The sequence below is a fragment of the Cherax quadricarinatus genome, chromosome 49 (genome assembly GCF_038502225.1).
Source record: "Cherax quadricarinatus isolate ZL_2023a chromosome 49, ASM3850222v1, whole genome shotgun sequence".
Lineage (NCBI taxonomy): Eukaryota > Metazoa > Arthropoda > Malacostraca > Decapoda > Parastacidae > Cherax > Cherax quadricarinatus.
In genome coordinates, this window is record NC_091340.1 from 17,081,707 (window position 1) to 17,101,038 (window position 19,332).

Below are 19,332 nucleotides of genomic sequence, written 5' to 3' on the forward strand. Positions count from 1 at the left end.
GTCAAGAGTAAACCGTGTGTGATGTGGAAGGCTAACAGTAGGGCATGGTTCACTAGGGAAATTTTCCTAGAATGGTTCAATGAAGTGTTTGGCCCGAGTGTGAAGAAATATCTCCTGGATAATAAATTGCCACTCCAGTGCCTCCTGTTAATGGACAATGCTCCTGCTTATCCTCCAGATTTGGAAGACCAATTGTCTAAAGAATTCAGTTTTGTAACAGTGAAGTTCTTGCCTCCTAACACCACTCCTCTCACCCAGCCCATGGACCAGCAGATCAATGCAAACTTCAAAAAACTGTACACCAAAGCAATGTTTCAAAGGTGCTTGGACATAACCTCGGACTCTGAAGTGACCCTAAGAGAGTTCTGGAGGGATCACTTCAGTATCTTCCATGGCATAAGCCTTATAGATAAGACTTGGCAGGGAGTGACATCCAGGACGATGAACTCTGCTTGGAGAAAATTGTGGCTGGATTGTGTCCAAAGAAGGATTTTGAAGGGTTTGAGGCTGACCCTGTCAACCCTACACCTGTTGTGCAATCAATTGTGGCATTGGGGAATTTCATGGGGTTGGATGTGAGTGGCCAGGATGTGGAAGAGTTGGTGGAGGACCACAATCAAGAGCTAACCACTGATGAGCTGCAAGAGCTTCATCTGCAACAGCAACAGACCACAGCTGAGGAAACTGCTTCAGAGGAGAAGGAAGAGAGATGGAAGAAGGTGTCTTCTTCAGAGATTAAGATTTGTGCAATGTGGACTAAAGTGCATTCATTTGTGGAGGACCATCACCCTGAGAAAGCTGTTGCAATCCGTGCTGGTGACTTTTAGAATGACAATACCATGTCCCATTTTAGGCAAATCTTAAAGAGACGCCAGAAGCAGACCTATCTGGACAGATATTTTCTACGACAGGGGTCCAGCGACTCTCAAGCTGGTCCTAGTGGCATTAAAAAACAAAGAAGGGAAATGACCCCAGATAAGGACTTGGTACCTACAGTCCTTATGGAGGGGAATTCCCCTTCCAAACAATGACCTCTCTTCCCTCTCCTCTCCTCCCTGTCTTCCATCCATCAACAACAGCCATCAATAAAGGTAAGTGTCATGTTGAATGTTCATTCTTTTGTGCATGTAAATCTATCTTTAAAGTACAAAAAAATTTTTTTGTTAATACTTCTGGGTGTCTGGAACGGATTAATTGGATTTACATTATTTCTTATGGGGAAAATGGCTTCATTTATTGCCGATTTCCGTTTTTGCTCATCTCTCTGGAACGAATTAAACACGAAAACTGCGAGTCCACTGTACAGTGGTTTGTTTTAATTATACCCATTATTTATTTATTCAGACTTTCTACAATATTCACCACTCATTATAAGCTAAGGATGAGAATATTTTAACCCTTTCAAGGTCAAGACCCCTGATCTGAAACTTGTCTACAGGGCCCAAGAATTTTCAAAAACAGTTTTTTGTAATTTCTTCTTATGAAATGGTAGGGAATCTTTTTCTGACGGTAACAAAACAAAAATTATGAAATTTGATGGAAAACTGATGAAATTATGCTCTCGTGAATTTTGCTGTGTGAGCGATATTTAAGCAGTGGCGATTTTGCCCAATTTGACTCCTATTTTAGGCCAATGACATTATTCCGGTCAACCAAATTCTTAACTACTACTTTGCTCGTATTACATCAATTTTATCAATTGAGCATGAGAAATCTCCCAATCAACTATTTCAACTACCCAATAAAGTGATCAGAAATTGGTAATTTGGCCAATTTCACACAAAGTTCAAAATATTCCAATTTCAAAATAGGGTCCAAAATAAACAAAGCAGGCATTCCTGGCACTAAAATAACATTTTCTCTGTTTATTAGTAACATTTTCAGGCTTTATAAATGAATTCCATTTTGATTTTTGATTCACATAATGAATTCTTATTCATACCAAAAAATAAAAGATTTACTGTAATGCAATATTGAAATAATTGTATAAATAATATCAGCACATTTGTGAATACACAGTAGACCCACCAGCTAATGTGTATTGGATGCATGACGTCATGTATTTACTCCTGAACATGGGCAAAAATCGAACATTTCTGCTACTTTGAGCTCAGTTTCAAGCCATTTTCAGTACTAAAACTAATCAAAATCATCTCTATTTCTGTAATATATTTTCCAATCTTTCAAATGAGACAAAGAAACCACAAATATTTCAGTTTTAATCCAAAAACACAGTCTTTTTTTTTTTTTCTCATTATGCACTACGGGCTGCAGGATTTGTTTTACATGGTGTACATTTACCACATAGATGTAATCTCTCATATCTAGGCCCAAATTTACCACTTACAGCTTATCTGAGTGAACTGAGCTCATGGTGTAGAATTACGGCTTGGACCCAGGCTTCAAAGCTGTAGAACTACAGGATGGACCCTCAATGGGTTAAGGTAAATGTATAATGTATAACTCTGAACACTGCTTTTCTAACCAACTTCTCCAATGCTGCTAATGCTGGAAATTCCAGGAATGCACTCAGGTCTGTATGAATTAAACACAACCTTGTGGTAATCAGGAATATACAGTGGAACCTCAGTTTTCGTGATTAATTTACCTACTACTCCTTCTACAACATTTTTACACACTTCAGCATTGAGATCCCCAACCACAAGTACTCTCTCACTCAACATTTCCCAAAATCCCTCTCTCTCTCATCTACACTTCCCTCTTCTCTATGTGCATAAACAGTTACTATAACCCACTTTCACATCCAACCCTTATTGTATTTCACATAATCCTTGAATTTATATTCCTTCTTTTCTGCCATAATTATCCTTCAACATCATTGCTACTTCTTCCTTAGCTCTAACTATTAGAAACCCCTGACCTAATCCCATTTATTTCTCCCCACTGAAACTCTCCTACCCCCTTCAGCTTTGTTTCACTTAGAGCCAGGACACCCAACTTTTCATTCATAGCATCCACAATCATCTCTTGCTTATGATTCGCACAACATCCATGCACATTCAAACATCCCACTTTGGTGGTTTTCTTTTTCTTTTTAGTAGGCTATACAGGAAAAGGGGTTACTAGCCCATTGTTCCCTGCATTTTAACTGACTTTCACAACATGCATGGCTTACAGAGGAAAGATTCTTATTCCACTTCCCCATGGATATGAAAGGAAAAATAATAAGAACAAGAACTATTAAGATAAAATCAAAGAAAACTCAGATGAGTGTGTATACATAAATGTGTACATGCATGTGTAGTGTGACCTAAGTGTAAGCAGAAGTAGCAAGATGTACCTGAAATCTTGCACGTTTATGAGACAGAAAAAAGGCACCAGTGTCTAAATAAACAAACTTACTTAGTCCTTGATTCTGTTCAAGGGACACCTGTCGTTCAAGCAATATATACCAAGCAAATGTAACTGTGTTGGAATAACACTTTTTTTTTTGTGGCCGAAATGTATCTATTCCCTGTTCATGGAACAGTGAGAGCAAATAGAAAACATATGCCAAGGTTCACTGGGGGCAGTGCTGATGGTGCAGTGCACCATCAGCAATGATGAGTAACTTCACTATCAGCAATATTGAGTGACGCTGTCTGACACTGTGCCTCAAGGAGTTTCATATGCTCCAGCACTTCTTAAAACATTGATGGGACCTTTAAATAATTTGTACACATTTCTCAACAATAAAATGTGACCAAGGCAGGTGAACATGTTCACCTGTCCATGTTTGTGACTGTCTGATTACTAATTTCTTACTTAATATTTGTGTTAGAAGAATGATTGGCTATGAAATCACAAGCTCTACTATAATTTGTAATTCTCAAGACAAAAACTATTTAAGATAAAAAAAAGCAAGGAAAAAAGTTATATCAGCAACATTTCTGCAATCGGCAGGACTCCACATTGCTGTCATGTGAGCATCCATTGCCAACTTTGCTGCCTTATATCTCAGTAAGTATTGGCCCGAAAGTTTTGCTTTTGGTCTTATTACACAAAAAATTAACCTTTTTTTTTTTTCACAAAAAAAAAAAAAAAAATCAGGAGCACTAGTGGAAATGCAGAGATCAACACTTTGACAGTTAACCCTTTGAGGGTCTGTCCCATAATTCAATGGCTTTGAAGCCAGGGTCCAACCCATAGTACTACATCATGACCTCAGCTCACGCAGATAAGCTGTGAACAGTAAGTAAATCTGGGCCTAGATATGAGAGAATACATCTATATGGTAAGTGTGCACCACATAAAACAAATCCTGCAGCACGCAGTGCATAATGAAAAGAAAAAACTGAGACCGTGTTTTTGGATTAAAACAGCGACTTTGCCGTGCACTTTCATATAGTTACTTGCAGTTTCTTGGTCTCATTTTATAGGATGGAAGATATATTACAGAAACAGAAACAATTCTGATTGGTTTTATTACTGAAAATAGCTTGAAATTGAGCTCAAAGTAGCAGAAATGTCCGATTTTTGCTGATGTTCGAGAGCAAACAAATGATGTTACACATCCAATACACATCAGCTGGTGGGTCTAACATACATTCCCGAATGTGCTGATATTATATGTACAATTATTACAATATTCCATAAAAGTAAATCTTCGATTTTTTAGTGTGAATAAAAAATTTTCATGTGAATAACAACAAAATGTAATTCATCTGTAAAGCCTGCAAACATAACTAATAAACAGACGAAATGTCATTTTAGTGCTAGGAATGCCTGCATTGTTTATTCTGGACCCTGTTTTGAAACTGGAACATTTTGAAGTTTATGTGAAATTGGCCAAATTACCAATTTCTGATCACTTTATTAAATAGCTGAAATTGTTGATTGGACAGTTTCTTGTGCTCAGTCGATAAAGCAGAAGTTATACTAGTGAAATAGCTAAGAATTTGGTCAACTGGAATAATGTAATTGGCTTAAAATAGGAGTCAAGGTGGGAAAACTTGCCAATGCATAAATATTGCTGATGCACTAAAATTAGCGAGAGTAATTTCATCAGTTTTCCATCAAATTTTGGACATTGTTTTATTACCTTCAGAAAAAGATTCTCTACCATTTCATAAGAAAAAATAACAAAAAATTTTTTTTTTAAAATACTGGACCCTGTGGACAAGCCGTAGAACTACTGGACAGACCTTCGAAGGGTTAAAGGGGTTACAGCCCTAGTGGTAAGTATTGGTGTAAATGAGGCACAACCTATTCCAGGTTGATCTCTCTTCCAAGTGACTCAAAATTTCATCCAGAAGCTGAAGCCCTCCATATCTTGAGCAATAAATTTCTCAAACAGCAACCAGGGTAAGTAAGAGGCTAAGTACCTCAAAAAAAAAAAAAAAATGCACCATTTATTAATCAAATACAGTAACTCTAAAATTTGAAACAAATCTTTTGAAATATTCATAAATATTCTTCAGAAACAACACAGTAGAGAATTTGATTAATAAATTAACAGGTAACTCTTAATTAAGCCCAGATGAGACTATGTCTAATAGAAAACAGTAATTTATCGTTTAAATAAAATGAGATTTTTCATCACAAAAATATATAAGAATGAAAGGTATGTTGATAAATACTTACTTGAGGGAGAGCTTCATAAGTGCTTTAGCAGCGCTGTTAAGATCAACAAAGGAGAGGGGAAAAATTCCGATTCGAGAGCTGAGCTTACCTTCAGCCCAATTCTCATCAACCCGCCGCAACACAGTGATGATTTCACCCTACAAACACATGAATTTATTATAGTACATGTGGTCCTACTATAATGGGGAGGAAGTGTGTGAAGATAATGCTATGTAAACTCAGTTTTATAGTACAAAAGGGGTTAAACTTTAAAGTTCACCAGGACCCTTTCCCTAGAGCCAATGTTATTATTAGTATTATTATCTGTTACACTAACACACATACCAGTACAAAATTTATTACAATAAACAAATTAAAATGGCAGAATACAACATGAAATTATATGATTACTCTCCATAAAAATATTTTAACAAAACAATTTTTTTACAACATGAGTCTAAATATTTAAGACCAAGATTTACCTCAAATTTGTGAATTAATTGTGAATTACTGAAGCCATGTTATTGTGACTTTTATTAATCATTTTCTGGCTAGTTAGTGAACAAGTCAGATTGATGGTGAATCCAGTGTTGTAATTATCAATGACAAACCACAAAGTTTACTGTTGTAACAGTTGCAGTCAGTCTATGAAGTAACTGATAGACATGAAGACTGTGCTGGCACAGTCAATGTGAGACAACAAAGTGTACTTTCAAAGCTCTCTTCTAAAATTTCTGCAATAATTACTGACTCAACTTTTATTTTATTAATAAACCCATACTGGCATATACTAGTGCTAGTGTTTTAGCAAGGGCCTCCCATGTAATACTATAATAATTGAACTAGCAAGTTACTATATAAAAGCAAATTTGTCTAGTACAGTATATTTGTGATGTTTGTCTTACCTTACTAAATGTCAGGCAATCTCGCTCTTCATCATTTGTCATCTTAAAGTCATAGAGAGCTTTACACTGAGGGATGTGGCTTGGCAATGGGTTAATAACCTGAAAATTTTAAGAATTTAAATGTTTCGTAATTAATATTCAATGCCGTATATACCTGTGTATAGGATGAGATTTTAAGACCAAATTTTGAAGTAAAATGTCTGGGGATGACCTATTCATAGATGATATTTTTTTTTTCCTTTCAACAAGTCGGCCATCTCCGACCTAGGCAGGGTGACCCAAAAAGAAAGAAAATCCCCAAAACGAAAATACTTTCGTCATCATTCAACACTTTCACCTCACTCATACATAATCACTGTTTTTGCAGAGGCACCTAGATACAACAATTTAGAAGCATATATAAAGATACAATATAAAAAGTAACCTGAAATAATAAGTATACAATATCAGGGCCCCAAAAACCATTCGTCTCCAGTCACTCCTATCTAACACGTTCACGCACGCTTGCTGAAAGTCCAAGCCCCCTCGCCACAAAACCTCCTTTACCCCCTCCCTCCAACCTTTTCAAGGACGACCCCTACCTCACCTTCCTTCCCCTACAGATTTATATGCTCTCCATGTCAGCCCTCTGACTACTTTTAACTCCACGCTTTCTAATTTCCACACTTCGAATTCTCTGCATAATATTTACACCATACATTGCCCTTAGACAGGACACCTCCACTGCCTCCAACCACCTCCTCACTGCAGCATTTACAACCCAAGCTTCACACCCATATAAGAGTGTTGGTACCACTATACTTTCATACATTCCCTTCTTTGCCTCCATTGATAACATTTTTTGTCTCCACATATACCTCAACGCACCACTTACCTTTTTTTCCCCTCATCAGTTCTATGGTTAACCCCATCCTTCATAAACCCATCCACTGACACATGAACTCCCATATATCTGAAAACATTCACTTCTTCCATACTCGTTCTCTCCAATGTGATATCCGATTTTTCTTTATCTAAATCATTTGATACCCTCATCACCTTACTCTTATCTATGCTCACTTTCAACTTTCTACCTTTACACACCCTCCCAAACACGTCCACTAACCTTTGCAACTTTTCTTTAGAATTCTGACACAGTGAGGGCCTATCACACACTAGATTCCTGCTTCTTTTTGTGCATCAAGGTACAAGCTGCACTCAGTAACCATAGTCCACCTTAAATATACATATATATTTGATAATACAGTATCCAGGAGATCCTGTTGGCCTCTCACTTTGTTATAATGCATAATAGAGGAGCATGGCAAGTCTTACTCAAATATAACTTTTCTCATTCATATACATATTTGTTCAACCTATTTTTAAAATTAGTTTCAATAATCAAAAGGAGGGAGGGAAACAGAGGAAGGAAGGAGTCAGGGTGGGAGGGAGTCAGAAAGGAAGATATATGGAAGAAAGGATGGAGATACCTAGATAGGGAGGAAGGCAAGGAAGGATGCAAGCCCTGTCTCACCATGTCCTGCCCTACCCTGCCCTGCCATGCCTACCCTGTCCTGTCCTTCCTTTGATCACTGAACCTAAAACTTTAGGTAGCTTTAAAAATAGGCTGGACAAATATACCAGTGATAAAGACTGGATTTGTGTAAGATCTGCCTAACATAGGATAGCAGGCCTAGTGCAGTACTCCTCTAGTCTTGTGTCATATACTGGTTGGGTGTGAGAAAGATCTGCGAAGTAGGCCTACTGTGGTACTACGTTTTTGTTAATCAACTGTCACATTTTCAATTTTTTCCCCGAGTTCTGGCTAGAATATATTTTGACCCCTTTTAACCCTTTCAGGGTCTGGACCCCTGATCTGAGAATTGCTCTCAGGATAATCTTTTTCTGAAAGTAATGAAACCAAAAGTGCAAAATTTGATGGAAAACTCATGGAATTACGCCCTTGCAAAGTTAGTGGTCTCGGCGATATTTACGCATTGGTGATTTCACCCAATTTGAGTTCTACTTTAGGCCAATTCCACCATTCCAGTCGACCAAACTTACAGCTACTTCACTAGCATTCCTTCCATTCTATCAACTGAGTACAAGAAACTGCCCATATACCTATTTCAACTATCCAATAAAGTGATCAGAAATGGATAATTTGGCCAATTTCACAAAATTAAAAAATTGCTAATTTATAAATAGGGTTCAGAATAAACAATGTAGACATTCCTAGCACTAAAAAAACATTTCCTCTGGTCATTAGTTACATCCCCAGGCCTCTCCTACATTATGCTTGCTTTCCATTATAAATTTTTATTCACACAAAAAAAATAGGAGGTTTACTGTTAGGCAGACTATTGTGTTATTGCAATAATTGCATAAATAATGCCAGTGAATTCCTGAAAACGTATTAGACCAACTGGTTGGATGTGTATTGGACAAGTGACAATTTGCGTATGCAGGAATATCGGCAAAAATTGAACAATTCTGCTAATATGAGCTAAATTTAAGCCTGAAACCAATCAGAATCTTCTCTATTTCTATATCTTCCACTCTATTAAAGAAAGCCAAGGAACTGAGAATACAACCATAAAAACCATATAAAATTACAATGCAAAGTTGCTATTTGAAACCAAAAATAGTTGCATTTTTCCCATTATGCACTGCATGGGGCAGGATTCTTTTATATGGTGCACACTTACTGCACAGATCCATTCTCTCATATCTAGGACAAAATTTACCACTCACAGCTCATATGAGTGAGCTGAGCTCATCACTGACCCAGAGCTCAAAGCCATAGTACTATGGCAAGGATCTTGAAGGGGTAAAATTCCCTCAAACACTAGTTGGTGCCCCTGACGGAATGTAATACAGTATTACCTCTGAATCCTTCCTATTAGAGGCCTGGGTTAGCTTTCCATTTATTCATTGACAGTTATTTATTACAACTTAATTTGAATTCATTCTTACAGATCTTTATGAAATGAAATGGTATTTAACCCTTTGGGGGTCGCCAGGCCCTCTCAGAAATTTGTTCTCTGGGTTGCCAAAATTTAAAAAAAAAAATTATTATTTTTTCTTATGAAAAGATAGAGAATCTTTTTCCGATCTTAATGACACCAAAAGTTTGAAATTTGATGGAAAACTTACGGAATTATGCTCTCGCGAAGTTAGCGGTCTCGACTATGTTTACGCATTGGCAATTTTGCCCACTTTGAGCCCTATTTTTGGCCAATTCCAATTATACTAGTTGACAAAAACCATAACTATTTCGCTAGAACTCCCTTTTTTCTATCAAATGAGTACAAGAAACCACCCATTTACCGATTTCAACTATCCAATAAAGTAGTCAGAATTTAGCAATTTTGCCAATTTCACACGAATTTCAAAAGATGCCAATTTCCGAATAGGGTCCAGAATAAACAAGAAAGACATTCCTAGCACTAAAATAACAAGTTCTCTGCTCGTTAGTCACATCCCCAGGTCCCTCTTATATTTCTTTGGCTTTCCACTTTGAATTTTTATTCTTACAAAAAATAGAAGACTACGTACTGCATTAGTGTAGAAATGGTATAAATAATATCAGCGCACTTGTGAAAGAATATTAGACTCACCAGTTGACGTGTATTGGACGCTTGGCATGATTTGTTTACTTTTGAACTTTGGTAAAAATTCGAACATTGTGTGTGTGCAGTATAAAAAAAATCCTGCAGCACACAGTGCGTAATGAGAAAAAAAAAAAAGCTCTGACCGTGTTTTTGGATTAAAACAGCGACTTTGCACTGTATTTTCGTATAGTATTTATTGTTGCATTCTAGTTTTCCTGGTCTCATTTTATAGAATGGAAGACATATTACAGAAATTGAGATGATTTTGACTGGTTTTACAATAAAAAGTACCTTAAAATTGAGCTCAAAGTAGCAGAAATGTTCGATTTTTACCAAAGTTCAAAAGTAAACAAATCATGCTAAGCGTCCAATTCACGTCAACTGGTGAGTCTAATATTCTTTCACAAGTGTGCCGATATTATTTATACCATTTCTACACTAATGCAGTAGTCTGCATAACAGTAAATTTTCTATTTTTTTTGTGAGAATAAAAATTTAAAGTGGAAAGCAAAAGAATGTAAGAGGGGCATAGGGACATGACTAATGAACAGAGGAAATGTTATTTTAGTGCCATGAATGTCTTTCTTGTTTATTCTGGACCCTATTTGGAAACTCGCATCTTTTGAAATTTGTGCGAAATTGGCAAAATTGCTAAATTCTGACCACTGTATTGGATAGTTGAAATCGGTAAATGGGTGATTTTTTGTACTCGTTCAATAGAAAAAAATGGAGTTCTAGCAAAATAGTTATGATTTTTGTTGACTAGTACACTGGAATTGGCCGAAAATAGGGCTCAAAGTAGGCAAAATCGCCGATGCGTAAACATCACTGAGACCGCTAACTTCGTGAGAGCATAATTCCGTAAGTTTTCCATCGTATCTTGGAGAGGATGCCAACTGCTTTGGATACTTTTTTTGTTGTGTTGGATATTTCTTTCTTTTAACACACCGGCTGTATCCGACCAAGGCAGGGTGGCCCAAAAGGAAAAACCAAAGTTTCTCCTTTTACATTTAGTAATATATACAGGAGAAGAGGTTACTAGCCCCTTGCTCCCGGCATTTTAGTCTCCTCTTACAACACGCATGGCTTATGGAGGAAGAATTCTATTCCACTTCCCCATGGAGATAAGAGGAAATAAACAAGAATAAGAACAAGAAAGAAAATAGAAGAAAACCCAGAGGGGTGTGTATATATATGCTTGTACATGTATGTGTAGTGTGACCTAAGTGTAAGTAGAAGTAGCAAGACGTACCTGAAACCTTGCATATTTATGAGACAGAAAAATGGACACCAGCAATCTTACCATCATGTAAAACAATTACAGGCTTTCGTTTTACATTCACTTGGCAGGACGGTAGTACCTTCCTGGGCGGTTGCTGTCTGCCAATCTACTATCTATTATGTGTTGGATATGGGTGCTGAAATTCAGGTTGTTGTCAAGGTATAGGCCTAGGAATTTGCCCTCATTATATCTGGCAATTAGAGTGTTGACGATCTTAATGTTAAGTTGCGCAACACCTGCTCTGCTACCAAACATAATATAGTAGGTTTTGTCAGTGTTAAATGTAAGTTTATTGGAAATAAGTCACTCTGTCTGACTTTTTTGGGTTATCCTAGGTACTTTACACATATGCTGCTATGTATGATAATCTATGTAACTGTATTTGTGTATACCTGAATAAACTTTCTTACATATGAAGGGAATAATTTTCTACAGTTACCCTCAGTAACACATTTTCTTTTATGTTGGCCTAGAGAAAACATTATTCTTGTCGTCACTCGTACAAGTTGTCTGGCTACCACATCTCATATTTATGTTTATTAATTTACTGTGGGGTGTATTTATCATCTTTATATATTATGTATCATGTTTATTATAAAATTTTGAAAAAAATATCATAGATGGATTAATGAAAATGTGTATATTAACGTAATATATGACATTTAATGAGACACGGTGATTATTATTATTATTACTAATATGGTGTCTCGGGACATAAGACACTTATTGATTTTAATGTGACCCTGCATGCCAGCACAGTATGTAAGTTTATTTAGGTACAGGTATACCTAAGTATAATTATCAGAGTACTACTATATATAAAATATGAAATAACTTAAAAACACTTGAAATTTTGGAGTTTCTAGACATAATGGAGAGACTTAGTGCTTAAGGATCTCACAGATAATGTAAACAAACCGGATGGGGCACGGTGACCGTATTAGAAAGTCAGGTGGGGAGCCGTATAGGGAGTTTTGGTCATAATTTGAAATGACCATATTAACGGAACGCCGTAAAGCAAAACGCCATAAAGCGGGGCCGTACTGTATTTCTGGTCCTGAAACCAATCAAAATCATCTCTATTTCTATCAAATGATACCAAGAAACAGCCAATAAAAACCCTAAAAACCATCTGAGAAAAGTTGTTATTGTAAACCATACAAAGTCATTTTATTTTTCCTATCATCCACTGCATGGGACAAGTTTATTTTTTTTATACAGTCCACACTCATAGCACAAACGTATTCTCTCACATCTAGGCCAAAATTTACCACTCACAGCTAATCTGAGTGAGATGAGCTTATAAAGCAGCACTAGATGAAGGGACCCTGGCCTCAGTGACATAGTTTTATGTGATAGCCACTGAAAGTGTTAATACTTACCTGAACATAAGAGGCCGGGAAGAAGCCTGTCTGGTTATTAAGTTCTCCCTGGTACCAGTTGGAGTCTATCTTCTTGCGCAGTATTATTACATCCCCTTTCTTGAAACTAAGGTCCCTGAGGAAGCAGGAAATGCATAGTAATTCAATCATGATGCATAATTAATAATAAACTACAAAGCAGTATTTCAAGTCCTTTCCTTGTTTTTCACACATACATTAATTCTTACAACATGGAACTACAGGCATTGGTTTAAGATCCTCATAAAACAATAGATTAGGCTAAAAATTGAGAAGATAATATATAAATATAATGAGTTAAAGTGGAGTTGGTGTAAGTAGGATAAAAAAAAAAAAAAACTGCATGTCCCTCTACTGTGTCTACTCTCATAGTCTGTTAAAGTCAACCCAAGCAACAGGCAGGACCCAGTGGCCAACCCAGGTGCCAAACTGGAGTATCAGAATTTGGCCAAGCTACATTACCATAAAAAATAAAAAAAAAAAAAAACACATACCACGGGTGGGGATAGAACCCACAATCAGAGAGCCATAAAACTCCAGACCAATGCGCTAGCCACTGGGCCAGCTGGCTACAACAAGATTCATCCAACTCGGTCTGGAGTTTTATGACTCTCTGATCGTGGGTTCTATCCCTACCCGTGGTATGGTTTCTTTGCCATTGTGTCATTACAATTTCATGAGTCATGAGCACATTACCCTAGTTTTCTGAATACTAGAATGAATTATCCATGGGATCAAAATACAAACTTTCAGTGTTCCACTGCATTAAAAATGGGAAATGAGTAAATGCTAGGTACAGTACAACATACATTCTAAACTGAACCTCCACAGTCACTTAACAAGAAAATTTTTTTAGCAACATCAACATGGAAAACATGAGGCCATTGTTGTAAACTTAAGAAAGCAATGTGCCAAAAGAATAACAAAAAGTTTTTCATAAACTCAGTGGTGGAACAATGGAATGGATTACAAGATGTAGTAAGTGCTATTACCACTATGTATTTTGAAAAGTACATGATAGATTAAAGAGTGAAGATGGGACACCAGAAGCTTTGCTCATGTAGCTACAAAGAAGCATTCATTCATGACAAGTGTGTAGTACCTAAATCTCTTTAAAATGTTACAATACACAAATAACCCAAATATAGGAGAAAGAAGCTTATGATGACATTTCAGTCTGACTTGGACCACTGACAAGTCCAGGTTGGGCCAAAACGTTGTCATAAACTTCTTTCTCCTATTCTCTAAGGGTGTTTCAGAGGTCAACGCTCCTGTAGCCAAGTCCATGACCAGCTTTGCAGTGGACCAGGGCCTGATCAACCAGGCTGATAATGCTGGCCACACGCAAGCTGACATACGAATCACAGCCCAGCTGGTCAGGTACTGCCTTTAGGTGCCTGTCCAGCTTCCTTTTGAAGACAACCAGGGGTCTACTGGTAATCACCGTTATGTATGCTGGGAGGCAGTTGAACAATTTGTCTCTCAGCATACTCACAGTACCCCTGCTTTTCATTGGGGGGATGTTTCACTGCCTGCTGAGTCTTTTGCTAAAGTAGGGAGTGAGTGTGCAGATTTTCCAAGTGTATATTATCATGTATCTTTTTCACCTGCGTTCCAAGGAGTACAGGTAAAGGGACTTCAACCTGTACACTGCAGAGTCACTTGTGTGCACAGAATTGCTGAATGCCTCAAATAATGTAGTGGAAGTTTTAGCAGTAAAGATCGAGAACCAAAACCTAGTCATTGTGGTAGTCTACAAGCCTCCAGATGCAACATCCCAGCAATTCCAGGAACAGCTGTTAAAAATTGACCACTGTCTGGAAAATCTGCCAGCTCCTGCACCCAACATCTTGCTCCTGGGGGATTTCAACTTAAGGCACCTAAAATGGAGGAATATAGCAAATAATATTGTTGCAGTAATAACACCAGGAGGCAGCTCTGATGAAAACTCACACTCACACGAGCTTTTAAATCTCTGCACAAAATTCAATTTAAACCAGCAAATAATAGAGCCTACTAGACTGGAGAATACACTAGACCTCATCTTCACTAACAATGATGATCTGATACGAAATGTCACCATATCAAAAACAATATACTCAGATCACAACATAATTGAGGTTCAGACATGTATGCGCGGAGCCCCAGACCGACATAATGAGATTAGTCATGAGGGAGCATTCACCAAATTCAATTTCAATAACAAAAACAAAGTGGGACCAAGTAAACCAAATCCTAACCGATATAAGCTGGGAAGATATGCTAAGCAACACAGACCCCAACTTATGCCTAGAACAGATTAACTCAGTGGTGCTCGATGTATGCACAAGGCTTATTCCTCTAAGAAAATGGAGGAGTAGATGTAAAATAGAAAGGGACAGGCGCTCCCTTTACAGGCGACGGAAAAGAATAACAGAGCGGCTAATAGAGGTCAATATATCTGAAAGGCGTAGGGAGACACTGGTCAGAGAAATAGCAAGCATCGAACTTAAGCTAAAGGAATCTTATAGGAGTCAGGAATCGAGGGAAGAACTAAAAGCCATAAATGAAATCGAAAGAAACCCAAAGTATTTCTTCTCCTATGCCAAATCAAAGTCGAGAACAACGTCCAGTATTGGGCCCCTACTTAAACAAGATGGGTCCTACACAGATGACAGCAAGGAAATGAGTGAGCTACTCAAGTCCCAATATGACTCAGTTTTTAGCAAGCCACTAACCAGACTGAGAGTCGAAGATCAAAATGAATTTTTTATGAGAGAGCCACAGAATTTGGTTAACACAAGCCTATCTGATGTTATCCTGACGCCAAATGACTTCGAACAGGCGATAAATGACATGCCCATGCACTCTGCCCCAGGGCCAGACTCATGGAACTCCGTGTTCATCAAGAACTGCAAGAAGCCCCTATCACGAGCTTTTACCATCCTATGGAAAGGAAGCATGGACACGGTGGTCGTCCCACAGTTACTAAAAACAACAGACATAGCCCCACTCCACAAAGGGGGCAGTAAAGCAACAGCAAAGAACTACAGACCAATAGCACTAACATCCCATATCATAAAAATCTTTGAAAGGGTCCTAAGAAGCAAGATCACCACCCATCTAGAAACCCATCAATTACACAACCCAGGGCAACATGGGTTTAGAACAGGTCGCTCCTGTCTGTCTCAACTATTGGATCACTACGACAAGGTCCTAGATGCACTAGAAGACAAAAAGAATGCAGATGTAATATATACAGACTTTGCAAAAGCCTTCGACAAGTGTGACCATGGCGTAACAGCGCACAAAATGCGTGCTAAAGGAATAACGGGAAAAGTCGGTCGATGGATCTATAATTTCCTCACTAACAGAACACAGAGAGTAGTAGTCAACAGAGTAAAGTCCGAGGCAGCTACGGTGAAAAGCACTCTTCCACAAGGCACAGTACTTGCTCCCATCTTGTTCCTCATCCTCATATCTGACACAGACAAGGATGTCAGCCACAGCACCATGTCTTCCTTTGCAGATGACACCCGAATCTGCATGACAGTGTCTTCCATTGCAGACACTGCAAGGCTCCAGGTGGACATCAACCAAATCTTTCAGTGGGCTGCAGAAAACAATATGAAGTTTAACGATGAGAAATTTCAATTACTCAGATATAGCAAACACGAGGAATTTAAATTGTCATCAGAGTACAAAACAAATTCTGGCCACAAAATAGAGCGAAACACTAATGTCAAAGACCTGGGAGTGATCATGTCGGATGATCTCACCTTCAAGGACCATAACATTGTATCAATCGCATCTGCTAGAAAAATGACAGGATGGATAATGAGAACCTTCAAAACTAGGGATGCCAAGCCCATGATGACACTCTTCAGGTCACTTGTTCTATCTAGGCTGGAATATTGCTGCACACTAACAGCACCTTTCAAGGCAGGTGAAATTGCTGACCTAGAAAATGTACAGAGAACCTTCACGGTGCGCATAACGGAGATAAAACACCTCAATTACTGGGAGCGCTTGAGGTTCCTGAGCCTGTATTCCCTGGAATGCAGGAGGGAGAGATACATGATTATATACACCTGGAAAATCCTAGAGGGACTAGTACCAAACTTGCACATGAAAATCACTCACTACGAAAGCAAAAGACTTGGCAGACGATGCAACATCCCCCCAATGAAAAGCAGGGGTGTCACTAGCATGTTAAGAGACCATACAATAAGTGTCAGGGGCCCAAGACTGTTCAACTGCCTCCCAGCATACATAAGGGGGATTACCAACAGACCCCTGGCAGTCTTCAAGCTGGCACTGGACAAGCACCTAAAGTCGGTTCTTGACCAGCCGTGCTGTGGCTCGTACGTTGGTTTACGTGCAGCCAACAGTAACAGCCTGGTTGATCAGGTTCTGATCCACCAGGAGGCCTGGTCACAGACCGGGCCGCGGGGGCGTTGACCTCCGGAACTCTCTCCAGGTACTCCAGGTAATTCCCAGTAATTAAGGTGCTTTATTGTACATATATGTGCAGTGCAAGTTCTCTGTAAATTCTCAAGGTCTGCAATTTTGTCTGCCCTGAAAGGGGCCACTAGTGTACAGCAATACTCCAGCCTAGAGAGAACAAGCGATTTGAAGAGACTCATCACTGGCTTTACATCCCTAGTTTTGAAGATTCTCATTATCCATCCTATCATTTTCCTGTATGTTGTAGACACAATGTTGTAATCTTTGCAAGAAAGATTCTCTGACATTATCACTCCCAGGTTCTTCACATTAGTTTTTCACTCTATTGTGTGGTTAGAATTTGTTTTATACTCCAATCCAGTTTTTATTTCCTCAAGTTTTCCATAGTGGAGTAACTGAAATTTGTCTTCGATGAACTTCATACCATTTTTTGAGTTCCATTTAACCCTTTGACTATCGCAACCCCAAATCCTGAAGTGTCTCCTGGTGTTGAAAAATATTTGAAAAAAAAAAAAAAAATATTTTTCCTTATCAGAATGTTAAGATTAATTTTCTGATTGTTTTAAGCCCCCCCCTCTCCCCCCCAATTTTTGAGATCAGTACTTATCGAGATATAGAGGAGTAAAGTTGGCAGAAAATGAACCATGTGTGGCAACAGCGATGAATGCCGCTCATCCGGTAAACTTTGGCTTACTTCCATTCAAAGGTTTCTTATTTTTTTTCAATATTTTATTTTATCACATAACTTATGTGGCCTGTGAGATCAAAGTATGGTGCAATATACATATATACACTCATATGTAACACAATATTCATACAAACATTAGTATCATATTGTTTACAAAACTTGTTTACACAAACGAACAATATAAAAAATTTTTTACTATTGTTCTATATACAAATGTACAATCACTGGACACTTTCCTAGAACTGCTGCAGCTTGTGGAATTCTTTGAAACATGAGTGTATGCACAATGGTGTTTTACACTCCTCACACATAAAACAAGTGTGTCAGCATTTTTGTGGGTGTGTTTTGTATGTGCACAGACAAAACACCTCTGAGCAGTTTTCTTCAAAGTATTAGCAGGCAGTAGATGAATGGTTCAGAGAACCGACATGTTGATAAATTAGACACATGTGCAACTCTTGGGTATCTTTATTGAGGAAACGTTTCGCCACACAGTGGCTTCATCAGTCCATACAAAGGAGAATCTTGAAGAATAGGAGGAGAATGAGGTAATCAGTCCCTCAACCTTGAGTCGATGTGGTCAGTCCATCAATCTTGAATAGAATACGGCATACGTGCTGAGAAGGAGCTTATAAACCGTTGGCAGGAGAGGGGTAGCAGTCATAGGTCGTGTAACATTTGTTCAATGTTGAAGTAGGTCGTGCCCAAGAATTAGGCTAGCGAAGAATTCCAAAGGTTGAGGGACTGATTACCTCATTCTCCTCCTGTTCTTCAAGATTCTCCTTTGTATGGACTGATGAAGCCACTGTGTGGCGAAACGTTTCCTCAATAAAGATACCCAAGAGTTGCACATGTGTCTAATTTATCATTAGCAGGCAGTTCTGTTAGGTAATTTTCCTAGGTAAATGGTCATGTGTCATCATTCCTACCTACCTGCCTTTCTTTCTTTCTTCATTCTTTCCCTCCTTCCTTCCTTCTGGTTTCTCTAATATATATACACATATATAGTCACTGGCCACTTATGTAGAAATACTATTATCTTCTGAAAGCTCTTTTTTTTTTTTTTGTGTGTGTGTGTGTGTGTGTGTGTGTGTGTGTGTGTGTGTGTGTGTGTGTGTGTGTGTGTGTGTGTGTGTGTGTGTGTGTGTGTGTGCACGCGTGCGTGTTTGTGTGTGTGCATGTTTGTGTGTGTGCTTGTTTGTACTCACCTAGTTGAGGTTGCAGTGGTCGAGTCCAAGCTCCTGGCCCCGCCTCTTCACTGGTCGCTACTAGGTCACTCTCCCTGAACCGTGAGCTTTATCATACCTCTGCTTAAAGCTATGTATGGATCCTGCCTCCACTACATCGCTTCCCAAACTATTCCACTTCCTGATCACTCTGTGGCTGAAGAAATACTTCCTTACATCCCTGTGATTCATCTGTGTCTTCAACTTCCAACTGTGTCCCTTTGTTGCTG

At 38.4% G+C, this 19,332-nt stretch overlaps 1 protein-coding gene across 3 annotated transcripts in view; it reads right to left on the reverse strand.

The window, feature by feature from the left end:
• Positions 1 to 19,332, reverse strand: part of LOC128697013 (E3 ubiquitin-protein ligase SH3RF3) — a 264,822-nt gene that overhangs the window by 194,664 nt on the left and 50,826 nt on the right. For all 3 annotated transcript variants that reach the window (XM_053788516.2, XM_053788514.2, XM_053788513.2), the window contains exons 5-7: positions 12,725 to 12,839; positions 6,468 to 6,566; positions 5,584 to 5,720 (exon numbers count right to left, since the gene is read on the reverse strand). In XM_053788516.2, the coding sequence (XP_053644491.2) occupies positions 5,584 to 5,720; positions 6,468 to 6,566; positions 12,725 to 12,839 (351 nt within the window). The remainder of the gene's footprint in view (positions 1 to 5,583; positions 5,721 to 6,467; positions 6,567 to 12,724; positions 12,840 to 19,332) is intronic.